At 39.1% G+C, this 20,433-nt stretch overlaps 1 protein-coding gene across 1 annotated transcript in view; it reads right to left on the reverse strand.

Annotated features, from left to right (window-relative positions):
* Positions 1-16,372: 16,372 nt before the first annotated feature.
* Positions 16,373-20,433, reverse strand: part of OMD (osteomodulin) — a 13,170-nt gene continuing 9,109 nt past the window's right edge. The window contains exon 3 of the mRNA XM_072421175.1: positions 16,373-17,242. Within this exon, the coding sequence (XP_072277276.1) occupies positions 16,917-17,242 (326 nt within the window). The 3' untranslated portion in view covers positions 16,373-16,916. The remainder of the gene's footprint in view (positions 17,243-20,433) is intronic.

Raw genomic sequence — 20,433 nt, forward strand, 5'->3', positions numbered from 1 at the left:
AGCTCCTGCGTTTACCCCTCGTTGATCAGTCTGTTGGTTCCCAACCATCTTCCCTGTGCTGTTCCAGTGTTCCCGTCTGTCTGTGTATATCCCTGAGTCACCTGTGCCTCCTGTTGCTTCCAGTGTCTACTGTGTTCCCTGTACCCGCAGTGGCCCCTGTGTCACTAATGTCTGTCTCCTGGATCCCTGGTAATTGCCCCCTGGCTTGTGACCTAACCTCTCTTGCTTGCTGCCTGCCTTGACCCTGACTTTCCTCAATTAATCTTCTGCTTTGAGATTTAGTACTGTGTTTTGCCCACATTGGTGTGCCCAAGGACCACAATCTAGCAGTAACCAGCGGTGCAACAGCCTCACTATCAGAGGCTCTTGAGAAAATCTGGTTACTGCTTAGACCCTGGGCCTTTGCTCTTTTCATGGCTCACACTACCTCCGTGCAAGCCGTAGCACCCCCTAGTGGTCCTGTCTCTTCGTGCATGACATTAAGGCCAGGTAAGCTACCAACAAATAATTGTATTTTACAATTTAGGAAAACACAGAACTAGTTAACAAAAAATAAACATTAGTACAGATTTTTTTTAAACTGTCATGCTATCCTGCCATTCCACTGCTCCAGTAATTGGTTTGGTTTTCTTTTGCTGACACCGAAGTATTCTGCATCCGGCAGTTTGACCAAACCAGTGAATTGGCTGCTGCTTTCCCTTGTTGGCATGTGTGCTGCAATAGCAGTATCTTTCTCCATTAGTGAGCTAATTAATGCACTACAATTATTCTGACACAGAAAATTTTGCAGCAAGCAGCAAGCAAAGACCACCTTGTCAATTTTGTCCATGGGCATATTATTAGCACGATGAAATATTTTGAAGCGATTTGCTAAAATACCAAATGCATTCTCAACCACCCTCCTGGCATGAGAAAGCCTGTAGTTGATTTTTTTGTTATCTTGGTCCAAATTTTTCTGAAGGAATGGTTTGAAAAAGGTCAGGAAACTGAAATAAACATAACAAGAGTTAATATTACTAATTACAAGAGTAATTAGTAATATTAAGAATAGTACCGTGTTTCCCCGAAAATAAGACACTGTCTTATATTTTTTTTGGCTCCCAAAAACACACTAGGTCTTATTTTCAGGGGATGTCTTATTTTACCATGAAGAAGACATTTTATTACACATTTTACACATTTTATTGTTGAAAGTCACTCATGATCACTCATGTTCCATTGATTGTCCCCTTCTGATCACTCATGTGCCGTTCATATACCCCTTCTGATCACTCATGTGCCATTCAAATTCCCCTTCTGATCACTCTATGCCATTGATTATCCCCTTCTGATCACTCTATGCCATTGACTGTCCCCTTCTGATCACTCTATGCAATGATTGTCCCCTTCTGATCACTATGAAATGATTGTCCCCTTCTGATCACTATGAAATGATTGTCCCCTTCTGATCACTATGAAATGATTGTCCCCTTCTGATCACTCTATTCCATTGACTCCATTGTCCCCTTCTGATCACTTACCCGTAATTAAGTGCAGGGATCTCCGTTAGTGCAGGGATCAGCAGCTTGCTTCCTTGTTCAGAATCGCGGGGGCACGTGTGCAGGCTTTTTACTTTCAGTTTGGCTCAGGAATAGACACGCCCTGCAGCCAGCATCAAAGACACACACGCTGCAGCCAGCATCAAAGACACACACGCTGCAGCCAGCATAAAGGACACACACGCAGGATCAGATATCTGGAGCTGTCTCGGTGAGTACTTTTTTTAATTTACCGGTATGTATGCTTTTATTTTCTTTTTCTCCTAGGTCTTATTTTCGGGGTAGGTCTTATATTAGGGCAGGTGTACAAAATAGTGCTAGGTCTTACTTTCGGGGTAGGTCTTATTTTCTGGGAAACAGGGTATATGCATAATAGTTCTATTTTCTTTATAGCAGTCTTCCTCCAGTGACTTACTGGAGACTCCACCTGCTGTAACTTTCCCTCAGTCCAAAAAAGGAGCCCTTGTTTGTACCATTGTTTTTTAAAATTTTTATGTTCTATTATTTTACAAAAAGTACTATCTTTTGTGTAATGATTGTATGGGGTACCTGCCGTCATGTATTCATTTCTCAAGCATTCCATAATTGTGGCTCATGTCTCGGGGATCATAGGGACCATTTTCATTGCTTGTGGTAAGATCCCAGTGGAGAACTTTATGTCCTGCAGAGATCTTCCAGTGGCAAGGAATCTCAAGGGGGTGATCAACCTCTGTTCAGATTTTTTAAAATTCAGGAGATTTTTTTATGGGGAAAAAAAAGGAACAATATATTTAAGATTAGTGTGTTTGTTCCCGACAGGGGAAAGTAAATTTTTTTCAACCAACCCTGGACAATTATATTATCAAAATAAATATGGTCCAAAGACAGGGTTTTTGGCAACAATGTTTTGTGTATTAAACAAAACTCATTAATAAATTATCTAGTGTATAATAAAACAGATTCAATAGTTCAAAAGTTCAATAGTGGATTCTTATTAGAAGTACATCTTATACCAACTCATTCCAATAGTGGAAGTATCCTCCATATCCAGAAGGGTAAGAAATAAATAAAACTACCTTTAAGACCTTTAAGATTTATTATAATTGTTATACAGCATATTACTTATATAACTTTGAATATCTACCTATCACTATGATATTTATTCTTTATAGACCTATCATTAAGAAAACCTGTAAGAAACCCCCTACACAAAAGGAGAGAATGCTTTTTCACACAAGCTGGAGAGAATCACTTTTTTATTTTACTCCACAAATTGACATTTGCGCATAAGTAAGTATAACTGTGTTATCATACCTTTATGACATTTTACTCATTCTCCCAAATAAAACCACCTATTAGTATTGTACTGATAGTATAGGAACACACATTGATGCTTTCAGTGGATATGTATATCCCTGCAAAAATATGCATATTTACATAAGGAAAAAGGAGTATGTGGAAAACCAGTAAAGATGTTTCTGAATCAAGGATATTAATTGAACATATTGTATATACAGGATATTCTTTTTGATCCTTGATGTACCATATGAGATTATTACTAAGACAAATATGACATTGATTATGGTAACCTTCGATAGTATATTCTAATTAAAGCAACTCAATCATCACTAAACGTATGAAATAAGACAAGTATTTGAATACCAATATACTAATGTAACATATGTCTAATAAATATTTAGATGTATTCAAGAAACAGTGCTTTGAACTCCAATATAAGTAGCATCACCCCTGAGGAAGATTGGGCAAAACGCGTCGGGTTAACAAAGCTGTGCTATAAAAAATACTCATATGTTACATGTTCTATGCACTTTAAGTAGTTGATTTTGTGTCTAGTGTAGGAGGTACATAACCTTAATAAGTAAGGAAGTACCTCGTTAACTGTACTGTGGATGGTAATGAAAATGTTTGGGTAACTAACCTCAAGGGATGAGGAAGTACCTTACAAATTTGTATTGCTGTTATTATATTTGTTTTATTATACACTAAATTATGTATTAATAAGTTTTGTTTAATTGTTGCCAAATTGTTGCCAAAAAACCCTGTCTTTGGACCATATTTATTTCAACCTCAGGTTCAATGTACTTAATGGATACAGGTATCTTGTTTCTGGAGAAAAGGTCCCACTGGTGCAAGTAGTTTCTGAAAGCACACATCTGACATTCAAAGGTAATTTTTTTAGTCCTCTGGGGATTTCAAGTGCAATTTGCATAGCAAATTTTCATGGGAAACATTGTCTTGGTCCATCAATCAAACTTTACAACACACTCTGGGCTTCCTCCCAATTTTTCCTTGAACATCATGTTCATCTCCTCACTTAGCACGCCCTCACTTAGCAAGGGCTGCTTTTTTCTTATGTGAGAACACATGGAAAGGAATGCTGCACAGAGAGGTAAGTGAACAGTCTTCAGGACAAACGTTCATTGGCAAATTTTTTCGTGAACACATTCTTTTTGTATCAGTCAAAGCCCCTTTTTCCTATATGTCACTTCCTCCTGTACATGTCACTTCCTTTCTTCTTTCAAAGATCTTTCAAACGATCGCATCTAGTGTCTGTACAATATTGGTTGATTATCTTTAATTGTTCGTATGGTTACAGCATGTACAGAAACATGCACTATGGGATCATTCCAAATAATTGTTAATAATCGTTGATCCGTCATTAATGGTTCTTTTCTAATGACAATTATGCAAGGTGTGGACATAGGTTTGTCTATTTTCTATATATTCTTGTATTTATTCGATATTGCTATTGCAGTCAAAACATTATCTTACACCTGGTATGGGACAGCTGGGCAGCCCATTCGATATTTATCAGGGGTATCACTTTATTAGACAATCATTTTTTTTCCTTCTTTTATTTAGCCTGGAAACACTATTAGGTACATATTTTCAAAAACATTCAGATGTCTTTTTTCTGAGAATACCAGTTACTGCAGGTTACTGCGGGTAGTTTAAATACTGTATATATATATATATATATATATATATATATATATATAAAATGCCAAATTCAGAGGGTATTTGTATTTGGCATCATCTACCTCGCCAGAAAAAGGGATTATAGGATAGGGCCATTAGTACTTGTATTGCTACAGAATTGCGTCTCTTTATTTGGAATCCAGGTTTGGAGTGTCCTGGAAGAGATAGGTGAGCCAGGCACTCCATCCCTTTTCCAGACCAAAAATTGGGGGTGGCTCTGGAGAACTTGGATGACTATAAAAGTGCAGCTGTCTTTGAGACAGGGGAGTTGAAGCCTGAGGCCAAGTGGCCCAGGTGGAGAGGCTATGTGTAGCCTGTCTGCTGGGAGAGCCTAGGAGGTCTCCCAAAGTTTATGTCTGTGGGTCCATTACCCTAGATGAGTATGAGTGCAGGCTGTAAAGCTGAGGGGAGCAGGACTGAGCAGCTCATTTTGCTTGGAGGACGTAAAGGTTTAAAGATGAAAGACATACTAACTGGGTGTACAAGCCTAAAACCTGGTGGAGTCACTTGGGTGACAGGACTTGATTTTGCTTACCATCTGGGACTTATGCTGAAGTAAGTTATTATGTGTTTGCCTAATGCTGAAGTGAACCTTTTTTGTGATATGCTTGTCCCACAATAAATGGACTATGCAAACATCATGCAGTGTCCTCGTATGTGCTGATCCCCCTAACTTCACTATATAATTGATATTTTGAGCTTGCTGTGGAGGAATGCATGTAGCACTAGCATAGGACTGCTTCTAGCCCAACATTAGAATCATCAGTTTGGATCACAAAAGGTCGCTCAAAATCAGGTGCAACCAGCAAGGGTGGCAAAATGCATCCTTCAACTGCTGAAATGTCCCCTCAGATTCTTGACTCCACTTTACCATCACTGACCCTTTTCCCTTGTCTATGTCTGGTAGTGGTGCAGATAAGATGACAAAGTTCAGGATACATCTCCAATAATAGCCCACCATCCTAAGGAAAGTGTGTACCTCTTTCTTGGTCAGGGGCTTTTGATTGCTTCTACCTTATTCACCTGGGGTTTTATAAGGCCTCTGCCAATAATGAAGCCAAAGTAACTGGCCGTGTTCAGGCCTATGGCACATTTTTTGGGGTTTGCTGTGAAGCCTGCTTAGTGGGAAGTGGGAATCTACCATTTATTATTATTATTATTATTATTATTATGGTGGCTTCATCTGGGGAGGTGATTTTGGAGAGGGAGGGGGTTAGGGATGCAAGGCAGTTTGAGAAAAGGTTTCCTAAACCATTAGGAAAGTGACTTTCTGAATCATACTGAAAATCACCACATCATTTAAATAGGCAAACTGAAGATGTGGGTCAGTATTTTATCCATGATCTGTTGAAATTTAGCCAAGGCCCTTGCAGGCCAAAATACACTAGGGCATATTACCCCTGCATCCCTGAGTGGAAAAGGCAGTTTTTTTTCTTAGCTTGCACTTGCCAATATTCTCTGGATAAGTCAAGGGTGGTTATGTACTGAGCTGGTCTTAGTCATTCTGTAAGTTTCATTTTTGACATAGGGTATGCATCAAACTTTGATACTTCATTTAGCTTTCCATAGTCATTGCAAAATCTCAACAGCCTATCAGGCTCGGGAACTGGACCAATGGGGATACTCTACTCGCTTTTGATCTCTCAATCACCTGAGTTCTTGCACCTTCAGGTCCCCCTTAGCCACTACCTGTCCATAGGCTTCTGGTATCAGATAAGGTTTAAGTCAGACCTAGATTTGGGTTTCTGTCACAATGTTGTGTTTAATGCTGTTTTATACATCCAAGTTGTCATGGTGCCACAGGGCAGGGTGGTGGGCCCTCTGTGTCACCGGCCCAGTTGGTTGAGACATTAAGAGGGTGCAGAGTCTAAGCAACAGTCTAGTCTTCTCCAGAGCCTCTAGAGATGAGGATGTTACGCTTCAGGCTGTTACCAGGTTGTGGTGCTCCTGCATGAAGAGGCTGGTGACTGCTGACAAACAGGAATAAAGCATGGTGCCAGAACGAGAGGCAGGAGTGTGGTCAGACAAGCCATAGGTCAGGGCAGGAGGCAAACAGTAGTAGTCGAGATTAGCCAAAGGTGAAGCCAGGCAGCGATGAGGAGTAGTCAAGGGTCAAGTCATGTTCGGTACACAGAAGAATCCGCTATCAGAGCTGGGGAACAGAATTAAAAGGAACTCCCTGTTAAGAGAACTTCCTGTTACGTCCTTTTATGGGGAAAGTAAAGGATGGAAGCCATGTGAGCTGCAGGCATCCTACCTTACCACCAGAGGGAATGCTGGAGACGAGGGGTAGGTGGTGGTCACATTTCCACCAGTAGGTGGAGCGTGTCTGTGAAACACTCTAGTCCTCAGAGGTAAGGGAGCAGCTGACAGATAATCACACGACCTGGACCTGGGAGTGGGCATCTGGAGCGGACAATCAGCCCTCTGGGCAAGACTTACAATACTGTTTTACCTCAGCAAAGACCCCTGGCCAAAAGAACCATGGCAGAATATAATGATGGGTCAGTCCTGAAGCCAGGTGTCAATTTTCTGTAAAAGGGCTGGGCACAAAATATTGCTCTGTAATCTCTCCCTGCACCTTGTCTACCCAATTTAACAAAACCTGATTCACAGAAAAGTAAGAAAATACATTTAAACATCTGAAGCATGTTTATAATTTTCACATTTTCCCAGACCCTGGCTAACATGGGGTCTTGCAGCTGAGCTGTCCCAAAGTTGTCTTATGACACCTCAAAGACCAACACAGCTGGCTTTTCCAAGGTCTCTGACAATTCAGTTTCGCCTATAAAAATCTCAAAACACCTCAGGATAATCAGTGTCAATACTGTTGTGTAGAAAGTGGATTGCATAGCATACTCAGCAACTCCAACTGTCCACAGAGACAAGCCATCAGGGTTTATTGGCAGATTTACAGACCAAATGCATAGCAATGAAAAGTCAGGTTCGCAATAGCCAAGCTGGGCCACTAACTAGCTCTTTGGTAGTATCCTCGCTTACTAATATTGAAGTACAACAAAAAGTCCCTTTACATAAACATAACTTGATAGCTTACTGTTATGTTAGGAGGTAGAGTTGTCTTTAGTACCACCACAATGAAGCTCTGCAAGATCAAGTGGGATGAAGAAGTCTTAAACACATTTGGGTGTCTAAGATCTTTTTGTCTCCTGGCCAAAAAGATTTAGAACATTTTTGGCAATTCAACACAAAGTTTATTTACATTTGTAAAGTCATCTTTCAGCTTGAGGTTAAAAGTTTGTTATTCCCTTCCTTATTAGCATAAATATTGTGTGGAGCCACCACTCTATGTAAACACAATTGTAAATGAACGAAGAAGAAAGAGGTTTGAGGCGCACTGCTTATTGTGAAAAATTAAATACGTATTTTTGCATATTAGCCTCTATGTGTATGTAAGTAACAAAAAACATTCTTTTATCATTTATATGTGATATACATTAGACTAAGAATATTAACTAAAGTAGTCATGTAAACTTTACAACAAAATGTCTTTACTGTTTACTGTAAACATCTTTATAAATCATATAGAGTTGGGGATTAAAAGTACCATTTCTGTGTTTGCAGATGACACCAAACTATGTAATGGAATTAAGTTCATACAGGATGTCTATGATCTACAAGCAGGCCTTGAAGTACTGTTTGATTGGGCAGTCAAGTGGCAAATTACATTTAATATAGATAAATGTAAAATTATCCACTTGGGAGCTAACAACATTCATGCATGTAGATCATAGACTTAATAACAGCATGCAATGCCAAGCTGCAATATCTAAGGCTAGTAAAGTACTTTCTTGTATTAAAAGAGGAATAGACTGCAGAGATGGAGACATTATCCTGCCCCTGTACAAAGCATTGGTCACACCACATCTGGAATATGCAGTCTAGTTTTTATCACCCTGTAAAAATATATTAATGGTCCATATAGAGAACTCTCTTCCCCATTATTCATTTTGAGATCATTACAAAGAACAAGAGGGCACTCTTTGCGTCTGGAGGAAAAGAAGTTTAAGCTCCAGATAAGGAAGGGATTCTTCACTGTAAGGTCTGTGAAAATATGGAATCGGCTGCCTCAGGAAGTAGTTTCAGCAACTACTATAGATTGCATTAAGAAAAAGCTGGATGTTTTTCTAGAAGCACAGAATATAACTGGTTATCAAGGCTTTAAAGTAAAAATAACAGTGACTGTTGATCAAGGGAACATACGATTGCCTCATGGAATTAGGAAGGATTTTTTTTTTCCTCTGTTGAAGCAAATTGTACCAGGGTTTTTTTTGCTTTCCTCTGGACCAACTATGACTTATAGGGTTTTAAATCTGGGATATGTTTATTTCCCTAGTGGTTAAACTTGATGGACATGTCTTTTTTCAACCTAACCTACTATGTAACTATGTAATAATAACATTATTGTAGTTTTTTGGTATAAGACAGCAATTGTAAGGTAGTATACGTTTTAAATTTCACTTTAATGTCTGTTTTAGAACATCACAAACTACTTTGTAAATTTGAATATTATATATGACTATGCACTATGGTTTTAACAATATTTTGTATGACGTATATCATTTCTTTATGTACATGTAGACTTAAAGTCCATTTAATAGCATATCCCTGAAGAAGCCTAATCGTGGCGAAACGTGTCAACACTATACAGTTATTTTGATTCTTTGTTTAGAAGCACCCTGTATAGTATGAAATACCTGAGTCCTTTGAACTGTTAAACAGGATCTGGGTAAAATACTTATATGTGTACTTTGTAATTATGTATTGAACAGATATGCAGAAATAAATAAATATTTTTTCACATTAGGCAGTGAGCCTCAAACCTCTTTTCTTCTTTCATTTACAATCATCTTTCCGCTTTCTCAGAAAAGTGATAAAGCCAGCTGAACATTTCTACTTATTCCACAATGTGCTGCACCCCCCAGGCTTACCTGTTCTTCCTGGATGCTTGGTGACCTGGACAAAGGTTCTCAATCTCCTCTTATGTTTTCAGACAGTGATCCTGTCTCTCAGGAAATACAGAAAGCAGTTTGTGTGAACCACAGGAAACAGGAACTGGTGAATACTGGGTACATTTTTTGTAATTTCAATCAACAATAGTGCTTTGCCAATAAGTCTTACTAACATACATAACCTTTTATGGGATCATCATTCAGAAATGCAATGCATCCTAAGATGCTGGTTAAAGATAATCATTGGATAATCATTAGTCAACATTTGGTTAAGAAATAGCCATTTTCCCAGAATTTCTATAACCTCTACCAGAACTTGGAATATAAAATGTTTCTGTGATCATCTGCCAAGCTAATCAAATGAGAATGGTGGGTTTCCTTGAGTACTGCAACTGATTTCGGCAGCTTTTTTTATTATTATATCTTGATTATTTTTCATTGCATTGTTACATCTCTCTGACCTTATATAATTAATCATTATACTCCTTTAAATTTTGCATTCAAGATCTGGGTTATCTCTCTTTGCACACTTTAAATTAAACCTGTCAATATTCATATTATTCTGTCACATATCATAGCTGTGACTAATCAATATAGGAGGTATAGGAAGAGCTGTGTGATGAATCACAAGAGAAACGTTCAGAGGAGGGAACCGTTGTGACATAATTGCTATCCTCTTGTTTTGGTTTTTCAGCTGCTCCTACTGTTCGCAACCAAATGCCAGGTCTTGGAAAACAGCAGGTAAAAAAGCATCACTTGCTGTCAATTTTTTTTAAATAGTTTTGGTCAGGGTCAAATGATGGCAATGTAATGGACAGGACATGGAAACCATGAGGGAGAGAAATGAGGAGGTAATTTGAAAGTAAGGTACTGTGTAGCGACACACATCTAAAAAAATCAAGTTTTAGGATGTCACAGATCCCCACAGATCGGTGCCCTCTTCTCTCTCTCTTTGCTGCAAGCAATAACTCTCCTCAGGAATCCCACTTACAGGTTGCTTCCTGGTCCAGATTACGTGACTCTCAGTCAGGGTCGGTACACTAAAGAGTCAGTATCAGGGAATTCAGACAGGAACCCGGAAGAAACTTACATGACACTGTCAGCTGCCCCTTTACCTCAGAGGACTAGAGTGTTCTGCAGATGCACTCCACATGCTGTTGGATTTCTGAACATTATTTGAACTGCCTGTTTTCTAGCACTCCCTCTGCTTGTGGTTTGGATGCCTGCAGGTCACATGATCATTTCTATAAAAGGAAGTGAGTTCTTCTACGCTCTGCTTCTAGGTTCCTGTCGGCATTCCTTGTTCCTGATACTGATTCTTTGGTGTACCCAACCTGGCTCATTTTGACTCTTGCCTCCAGCAAACCTTTGGCTCATTTGATTTTGCTTCTGCCCCACGCTTCTGCACTATACTTTGGTCCTACCTGTCAGCAGTTACCAATTTCTGTGTGGACGAGGGCCACAACCTGCCAACAGCCTACACCGTAACATCCTCACCTCTAGAGGCACTGGAGTAAACCAGGCTGTTGATTAGATTTTACATCCCACACAAATCCCTGCCAAGTGAGCTGGTGACAAGGAGGGTCCACCATCCCGCCCTGAGACACCGTGACATTGGCAGTGCCCCTGTTTACAAGTCTCTACCCTAACAACGGGTAAACTGTGGGCAAACAGACCTCCATTATTCAACATCTCCCCTCATCCAGCACAAGGAGAAGTATCATGCCCAGAAAATCCTTCAATACTTATGCTGCTCCTGCTGATATTATTCTTGCCTGTGGGAGTCAGTTTTGTGCTACAGATTTACAGGAAGGGACATTTTTTCCTTTACTACAAAGTCCCTATTCTCCTTCTTTACTAGTCATCATTCTTCAATTGAGGAATATTTGGCCAGAAAACAAAAACATGTTTTTAGCTATCCTCTGGCACGCCAGATGAACATTCTCCTGATCAAGCTACTAGTTGTACAGTCCTTGCTGTACAAGTTGGTGGCATTTATCTTCTTAAAAGAAGTGATAGAGTGTGCCCAGCCCCCTTTAGAAGATACCAAGCCACCATAACTTTGCGAACCAAACTGTCTCTGCGCCCTATGAGCATTTAGCTTGTGATGTCTCCTGAAATTGTTTTCCCGTATTCAGGCTCATACAATGGCAGATATCTAGGGAAGTTGGGTCTTGCACATCCACATCATGGAATCAATTATCACCCGGAAAAACAGTCAGGAGAATGTGCACCAGAGTTGGCTTCTCTTCAGATTTTTCTTGTCCTTGAGGAGTGTTACTCCTCAATACAATACTAAGGACCTGCCATTCAATGTTGAATCTAGTCAGTCTGGTAAAAAAGTCATATGCAAATGCCATGCAAAATGTAATGCACAAATTCTCCCCTTGCTATCTCCAAAATAGCAATGTGGTCACTGACAATGGGACCGATATTGTGGCTGAGGAAATTGACTCACATTCACTTTTTTGCTCATGTGCTGAATTTAGTGGTGAAGAAATATCTGAAGCACTACACTGGATTGCAAGATGTCTTGGCCATGACCAGAAAGTTTGTTCCTACTTCAGCAGATCTTCCTCTGCAAAGAGTGCACTTGCAGCCTTACAGAAGTCAAATGGTCTCCCATTCCACAAAATGATCTGTAACTCACCCACCGACCGACAAAATCATCTGTAACTAGCCCACCCACTGGAATTCAACATAACTTATATTGGTCCACCTCTACAAGCAAAAGGAAAGTGGTAACTGACTATCTGATGCAAAACAAGGGACACTAGGAAGTTAGGTCACTTGACATTTGGGGCATGATACAAAGACAATGGAAAAATGAGGCAAACTAAGAATGACGATGTTAAAACATAAAAACAAAGTATATGGGGGCTCTATAAGCCTAACACAATTCTATAATTACTGGACTCCCATGACACAAAAAACTGGGAGCACTCAATTTGTCATGTGTTGCCCCATCCACTTTTTGACCACTGGGTACAGCTTCCCCTCTCCCCAAACATTCTAGGGAGAAGACAGTAGTTGAAAATGTGCCATCTAGTGGGGTGTGGGAGAACTTCTCATAGCGAGCAGCTGGAGGAGGTCAGGTAGGTGGGAAAAGGTTAAGCATCAAGAAGGGTTGTTTGGGGTTAAAGTTAGGCAACACTATGGGATATTAATGCTAGAGGTGGCAAAACCTGATAGATCAGTGGTTCTCTCCTCTATACCCCATTAATTAACAGGTTTATCCCGAAATATTATAACCAGTAGCAACCAATTTCAATCAATGCTAAGGCTTTGTTCATGGTTATTTGACTCCATATGAATTGTGATTGGTAAAATAGGTCACTTACTGTAATCAATACTGGGTGCCTAGTGGTTACCAGTAAGCGCTTGGGATCAACACATTCCAGAATTTTTTCGACACTTCCGATACCTATGGCTAAAATAAATTCTGATAACTGTATTAAGGTCAATAGTATATTAAATCTTTTTTTTTCATTTACAGAGTTGGATAAATATTTTCCTGCACAATTCCCTGCAAATTAAACAGTCCAGATATCTGATTTAGGCAGTAGATGGATACTGATAGTACAAGATCTCTGTATGTCTACAAAATGGATGTCTACACTCTGTCATTGAGCAGTTTATTACGTATTGTACATTGACCCTAGGGGTGTTGAGATAGATGCGTTGGGGCACTGCCTGGGATAGTAGGCCCAAAGAGCGCTTTCTAACACCAGTTGCACGTAAAGCCTGACCCTCTATTTGCATGTGTCTTTCTTTCTGTCTTATTCAGACACTTGGCTTCCTTGCTTGCTATTCTAGACCCAACAAAGGTACCTAGCTCATTAGCCCAGGCCTTGATTTGACTTTTACAATAACGGAACTAAAGCCACTCAGAACACAAAAATTGTTTGATTGTTGTTGGTTGGAGCAATTGAGAAATCCAACTGGATTTAAAAGCCTGATTGGCTGAGCCCTATTATACCTGTTGGAGAATGGTATTGTAATGTCAGATCATAACTCGGATTCCTCAAATTCAGGTCCAAAGTCAGATTAGCGTTGATCCAAAATAACACTGATTGGAAATATATGACTACTATTATTTTGAACTTTTAGACGTGAGGAAAGAGGGCCCCAAAAAATGTAGATAGTATAGGGCCCAGAAATTCTGATGGTGGCCCCTGTCAAGGACTAAAGGTCTGCAGTTGTTGGACAGAGTAAGCATATGCAGAGTCCACTTTGGCAAGCTGTATGGTGGCTTGTTTGCGAAGAGACAAGTGTGTTGATATCAAACAGACATGACTATTAGGGATAAGCGAAAATGTCTCTGGCATTCTCGCGAAAATGTCCTTGAACTTCCGATGGGTCCGCAAAATTGCCCATCGGAAGTTCCAGGGAATCATTACAGGAGGATTCCCAGGGCTGCATTTATTCATGCAGCCCTGGGAATCCTCCTGTGTGCGATCCCCAGGCACTAGAGGTTAACTAACCTTTAGTGCCCGGGGATCGCAGTGGATTTCCAGGGCTGCATTCATTCATGCAGCCCTGGGAATCCTCCTGTGCGATCCCTGGGCACTAGAGGTAAATGAAACTTTTTTTTATTGTATAGTATTTTTTTATTTTTTTTTTAAGGAAACTTTGATCTCGATCGGTGAATTTACTCTGGTAAGGTACTCTCCGTAAGCGAGAACGGTCGAATTCACTGTGCAATCGAGTTTAAAAATCTCGCTCACTGTAAGGAATATAATTTTGCTGAGTTTTAAAGTTAAGTTGTTTTGGTGTTTTTTGCTAAAATTTTCAGATAATTGAGTAGTGTCAAAACTAGTTATATCCTCCTTATCATTAGGTCAATATTTGCTCCATCCTTACCTTGAGGCTTATTACCTTGAAACATCTTACTCAGCGAAGTTGTTAATTAAGTTTCTTGTTATTGACTAACTACTAAGTGTCTTCCACCTTGTTGTCTGACTATATAATCTGCGATGTGATAATAAAGATTTGAGAAGAAGTGATATAACTACATGCTTGTGTGTTATTCACTGCTCCCAACGCGTTGAAAACAGTGGTCATGATAGGGAGGGAAATAATGATCTGGGATCAATAGGAAATCGCCTTAACACTCGCTCATCCCTAATGACTACTATATAGTGTCAATCTTGAATCCTTGCTATTGTAGCAAATTTGAGGAATTTTTTAGGTCACCTGAAAGGGAGGCAAAACTCCAATATTATAGGTAAACAATTTGCATCCACCTCATGGCAGCCTTTTCGTGTGATATGCATACCTCAACGACTACCATAGTTCTATGCCATGAGTGGGATACACTGTGATTCACCTTGCCCTAGATTGTCTATTTCTCCTTATCTGATATACTGTATTGATGTAAAGTCAACCCTATTGTGCTTTGTCAAGTTGCTGCTAGTCTGCTAGTCTGATTTATTGACTTGTTTCTCTTTATGTTGTACCTATGTTTTGCTACATGGTGTAATTGATCAGTCCTTGCTGTATGTTTGCTCCATAACACTGTTATTGTCCTTATTACTTTTGTTGCATTATTTGTATGCACCCTTTTACATTATTATAAAATGAATTTAAATAAAATTTAATAAATTTTGATGGTATCATTTTAATATGCATGTCCCCAACTGCCTGATATTTAAATCCTCCACCCTTTTGATTACTAGTTGTACATTTTATATCATCCAGGTGCCTCGAGTGTAATGTCGGAGAGAGTTTTCAGTGCAACAAGTGGAATGGTCTCTGCCAAATGGAATGGGCTGTCTTCCACCAGTGTGGAGCATTGACATTGTTTAAAACGAACCAGTCCTGGATTGGTGACCTGTTTGAACTACCAATTCCTAAGGCTAATCAGTAATTGTACCACCATCACCACCACCAATTACCCTAGTGCCACAACCACCAGCACAATTAGAATTATTACTGACATTCTGAGATACCTGAATTGGGTAATGAAGCCATTACTGTTGATTTTTCATCAAAAAGAAGAAAGTTAGAAAAGGTTTCTTAGCAATAATGGGAAAAGCTGTTTGTGACTGTACAAGAAGTAGATTTACGGCATTTCATTAAAGTTATATGCTGTTTTATTTCACAATTTTGTATTGTTGTGTAAAAATTTGCCTTTTTAACACAGAATTGAAGGTAAATAGATCAAAAATTGAATTAGACTGGCTCCATACTTCCCCAGATTCCTGGAATTAGCTAAAGAAACCGTTAGTACTTGTTTGTAATTTTTCACCAAAAGGAATAGTTGAAATTTATGTAAGCTGCTGAATTTTCTTAGCAACAGTGGAAAATCTCATTTATAATTGATCACAAAGTGACATTGCATTATTTAGTGCAATTATTACTGCAATTATTCAATGTTCCTTTTTCCCATTGAAGTCAACAGTTTATAAAAATATATTGAGACCCATAGTTTCCAAATTCTTAAAATTGACTCTGATTCCCAAAATGTCTCTGGCTCATATACTTCACTCATTGGCAATTTTGTCCAAATTAGCCAGTTAAATGTATTCACACCACAAAAGATTGTTCAACATATTAGGCATCTTTGTGTGCATTTAAAGAATAGAAACAGATTTTAGCCAGATACCTCACCACACTCTATTCTCTGCAAGCCATCTGCCCATCCGTGAAAATAAATTCTTATGGGGTGTCCAGGTTTCAAATGAGCCCCACAAGTATTTGGGGACAGGGGTTAGGGATCAGCACCTTTCCCCCAAGTATGTCCCCCCTACTGTTGGGAAAGGAAGGGCCTAGTATGGTAGGAACACACACACACAAGCTCTCACCCCTCAGCATTCTTTTACAGGTACCACCACAGGAGAGGGTAAAAGTACTACTGTACAATTCAGAATTGGCAAACATTCAATCTGGCAAGATTTTCTTGCATTTTAATTTTTGATTTTAGTGGAATACAGTCAAAGAATGTAAATACCATTTATAATTATGTTTCTTAATGTGATAAGCAGTTTACAGCTTCAACAGTTCACATGTTTAATAAACACCCATGTCCTCCAAGCATCTCTTGCTTTTATAAACTCAACATGGCTAACTTTGGCAGTATAAACTGATCTTAAAAATCCTGAGGTTCTAAGTAGATTGCTGCATAGGTCAATAATAAGTAGGCAATTTATTAACATTAGCTTGGTACAGTGTTGGCAATGTCTGAACCTTGGCTTTGCCAGGCTTATTATCACATTTTACATATATAAAGAAAGCAAAAGAGGGAAAGGTTTGTGAAACACTACAAAACTATAGTACATATCTTCTTGATTATACATGTGATTATACACTTAGAACAATCAATCTACATGTGCTAGTTATTGATATGGATAAAAAAAAGCTTTTAATAAAACAGCAATAAAATGACATTTGCGCTGCAATGAGACTACCCACCAGTTAATGTTTTTTTTCAATAAGAGTACTCATCAAAGTAATTATCTTCATCTGTATCCCCAGCAGGTTCACCTGCTAATGATTCATGATCCTCTCTGTGATATTGTGAAAAATCATCATAATCATCCCTGTCCTCTTCAGTAAATGGGTACTGAGGAATGAGTGGCACATTTGTTTCCCCAGCAATATGCTTTTGCTCACCATAGTAGATACTATTTATATGAGGAAAACAGAGAAAAACTAAAGTGCTTATTGGACGCCTCAGTTTATTTTGATCCACACGGAGATAGGTCAGTCGGTGCATTCTATCCATTACTGGACACATCAGTGTTATATTTAAAGCTGTAAGAAAGAGACAGATTACTTTTTTCTGCAACCATAGAACATTATATTTACTTACATAGTAGACTTATGGCAAAATATAATTGTGTTTTTGTATGTATTGTGTATTCATAAATAGCTGCTGCCTGGCAGGTATGTGTATGGTACAGGAAACCTAGGTTTCTCACATGCCTAGGGGTCATGTCTGCAATGGAGCAAATAAACTTTGTTGTTTTCCCAGATATTATTAAATTCCTTGTCTGGACCATGGGGCCAGAGACTTTTTATAGCTTTTGGTGAGAAAAGACCTCAAGTCCTAAGTCCCATACAGACATCAAATTTCAGTTGCTAGAGACAATCTTTTGTGATAATTTCCAATGACAGTGGAACAAATAAGCACTGTACACACCAAACTGTTCATTTGTATAGGAATGCGAGAGGGAAAACAAGAAAACAACATCCTGCTGTGCTCCTTCCCCAGCGGTTGTTCTCAATTAGTTGTTAATCAATCAACCATGTCAAATTGATAAACAACATTATTGGACAACTGTACACATGCTAGATTTTCTCCTGAGATGAGCATGACAGTACATCTCAGGTGGAAATTATCCAAAGTGTGTACATAGCTTTTGGGTCCCGCATCTGAAAGGGTGACTGCTGATAGAACACAAAAAAGAACAAGGCTACATGTTTGTTTTAGGAATCCTATTAGGAGTCACTGTCAGAAAAAATTACTTTCAAAAGAACAGATGCTTTTATTACTAGCATTTATTTATCAAGCCCGAAAATGCATTTTGCAGCATTGTACAATAAATAGAGGGTGCAGTTAACAAGTATTTATGCTTGACAGGTACAATTAACGGCACAGGAGGAGAAGAGTACTCCACTCAATAGAGCTTATAGATGTTTTGTTTTATGCTATGGTCTTGGTGTACAAAGCCCTCCTTCATTTACTCACTTGTAGAAAAAATAATTGGCTATTGTTTGGCAAATGTTTTTAATGCATGACTAAAATCTATTCCAGGTTTGCTGGATCACCCAGGCTTACCCAGTCTATCGTTTACAGTCTTGGAAGACTTTAACAAATCAGGCAAATTGTGGAGCAATGATCTGGGCTTGATAGTATTACCAGAGTTTTTTTTTTTGTTTAGTAAAGGTACAAAGTTAGAGTTACTAATAGAGCTGAGGATGTCCATACTCTATTTATCTATACCTAATTCCCTGCATGGGTTTGGATAATTGAATGGAATGATCATTGTAATAATTATTATGTGAGCATTTTCAGCTTCTTAAGAAAATCAGCCAAAAATATATTCCTTTGCCCATGGATAACTGCTTATCAAACAAAACCAGTTTTAAACACTTACTGGTTATCCAAACAACGTTTGTGGTACAACATGCCTGCATCATTTGACCAGATTTTTGTAGTTGTTGGAACTGTGTAATAATCATTTGTTTAAAGCACAATTACAGAAAATTGTTATCATAACAGTAATTTGCAACAAATGAGTTAGCTCCACCTCATTTCACATAGTACCTCTTTCTCAAAACTATAAAAGTAAGCTCTGACTTGCCCGCAAGTCTTTTAGCAAGCTCACAACCGGACAAGAGAGAGAGAAATATGTCCAGGAGTTGCCAGGCAAGGAAAATTACAGGTAAGTATGATAACTATTTCTATATTCCTGGGAACTCCTAACAGAACACAAATGGTGGATAGCAATTAATAAACCAGTAAAGAAATAGGAGAAAATAAATAATGCAACAGAAACTGGTGAACAAATCACAGTGATCCACTCAATCTTATAAGTCTCAATAAACATGCTTGGAGACTTCCAACTGCCTGCTTTACAGATCACTTCAGTAGAGGCCTTTGCAAATGAAGCACAAGAGGTACCACTTTTCCTAGTTGAATGTATCTTGACGTCCTACAATAGAACTAAGCCCTTCATGGCATAAGCATGCCACATGGCTTTTAGGATCCAGGAGGCAAAATCTATTGGTGATACAGCTGTGTTCCTCACAGGGCTCTTATAGAGTATGAAAAGATTATTCAAACTTTTAAAAACTTTCATTCTTTGCAAGTAGGTGGAGAAAAAACTTCACCATGTTTCAAAGATCTGTCAGAAAATGAGGCTCTCAACTCTGAGGAATGACCTCCTTGTTGAAGCAATGCACAGAATTTATCTTAAGCAAGAAATCCAGTGATGGAAGTAGCAGGATATTTCCAGGAAGATGGGAACAATATGACTCAATGCCAAAAGAATCCATAGCTCTGAAACCTATCTTGTCAAGGTAACAGTGATTAAGAAAACCATCTTTCAAGTCAATTTTTTCCATTCAGCAGACCTCAACTAGATGGAAAGAGGCTCCATGTGAATTTTCAAGTCCTATGCTGGAAAGAGAGACTTTAATGAAGCCTTCAACTTCCTTACTGCTTTGAAGTGCAACAAAGGATGCTCCACCCACTTGGTGGTTGTGAGGGATGATAGGGCTGACACTTGGACCTCCCTTTTCCAAATCTGAGTGCAGAAAATGCTAGAACCTGTGCTGGTGATGGATTAACAAAAATAAAACCTTGGACTCTTCTAAGCCCTTGGTTCAGCAACAGTACTCGCCAGACACCAGTTCCCCGATCTAATGCTGCAGTGTTCATCTATAGAAAGCCCCTGTTCAGCCTCAGGAGGCTAGTTGCACTGACCCTACACACGGTTGTCCCCAAGACTTCTGTGTGCAAGGCAATGGACTGGCAGAGGACTAGGAGCCCACAGATGATGCAGTACCAAGACTCCAGCAGAGACAATTCCGGACTACAGAGCCAGGTTATTCACAGTTAATCAGTCTACCAAACGAGGTATTCAAGGTATTCAAGACAAAAGCAGAGTCAAGGTTTCAGGCAAAAGATCAATTAAAGCAGCATACACTGAAAAAATATGACTGTGACTTGATACAAACAGACAATGCTCATGCCACCTTGTCCGAGGAAGTAGGAAACCTCTGTCTTGTTGTCCATGAGTACTTTGACTTTCTGCTGATAAGAAAAGATAAGTGAGGACTTTCAAGGCTTCCCAGAACTGCTAACAAATTAACAGATTGGGGTAGAGACACCTAAAGCTGCGTACACACGTCCAATTTTTATCGTTGGAAATGAACGACGAACAAACGACGAACGACCGATTGGCCAAAAATCGTTTGTAAAAAAAGTAACCAACGAC

This window comes from Pyxicephalus adspersus, chromosome 8, assembly GCF_032062135.1.
Source record: "Pyxicephalus adspersus chromosome 8, UCB_Pads_2.0, whole genome shotgun sequence".
Classification (NCBI taxonomy): Eukaryota; Metazoa; Chordata; class Amphibia; order Anura; family Pyxicephalidae; genus Pyxicephalus; species Pyxicephalus adspersus.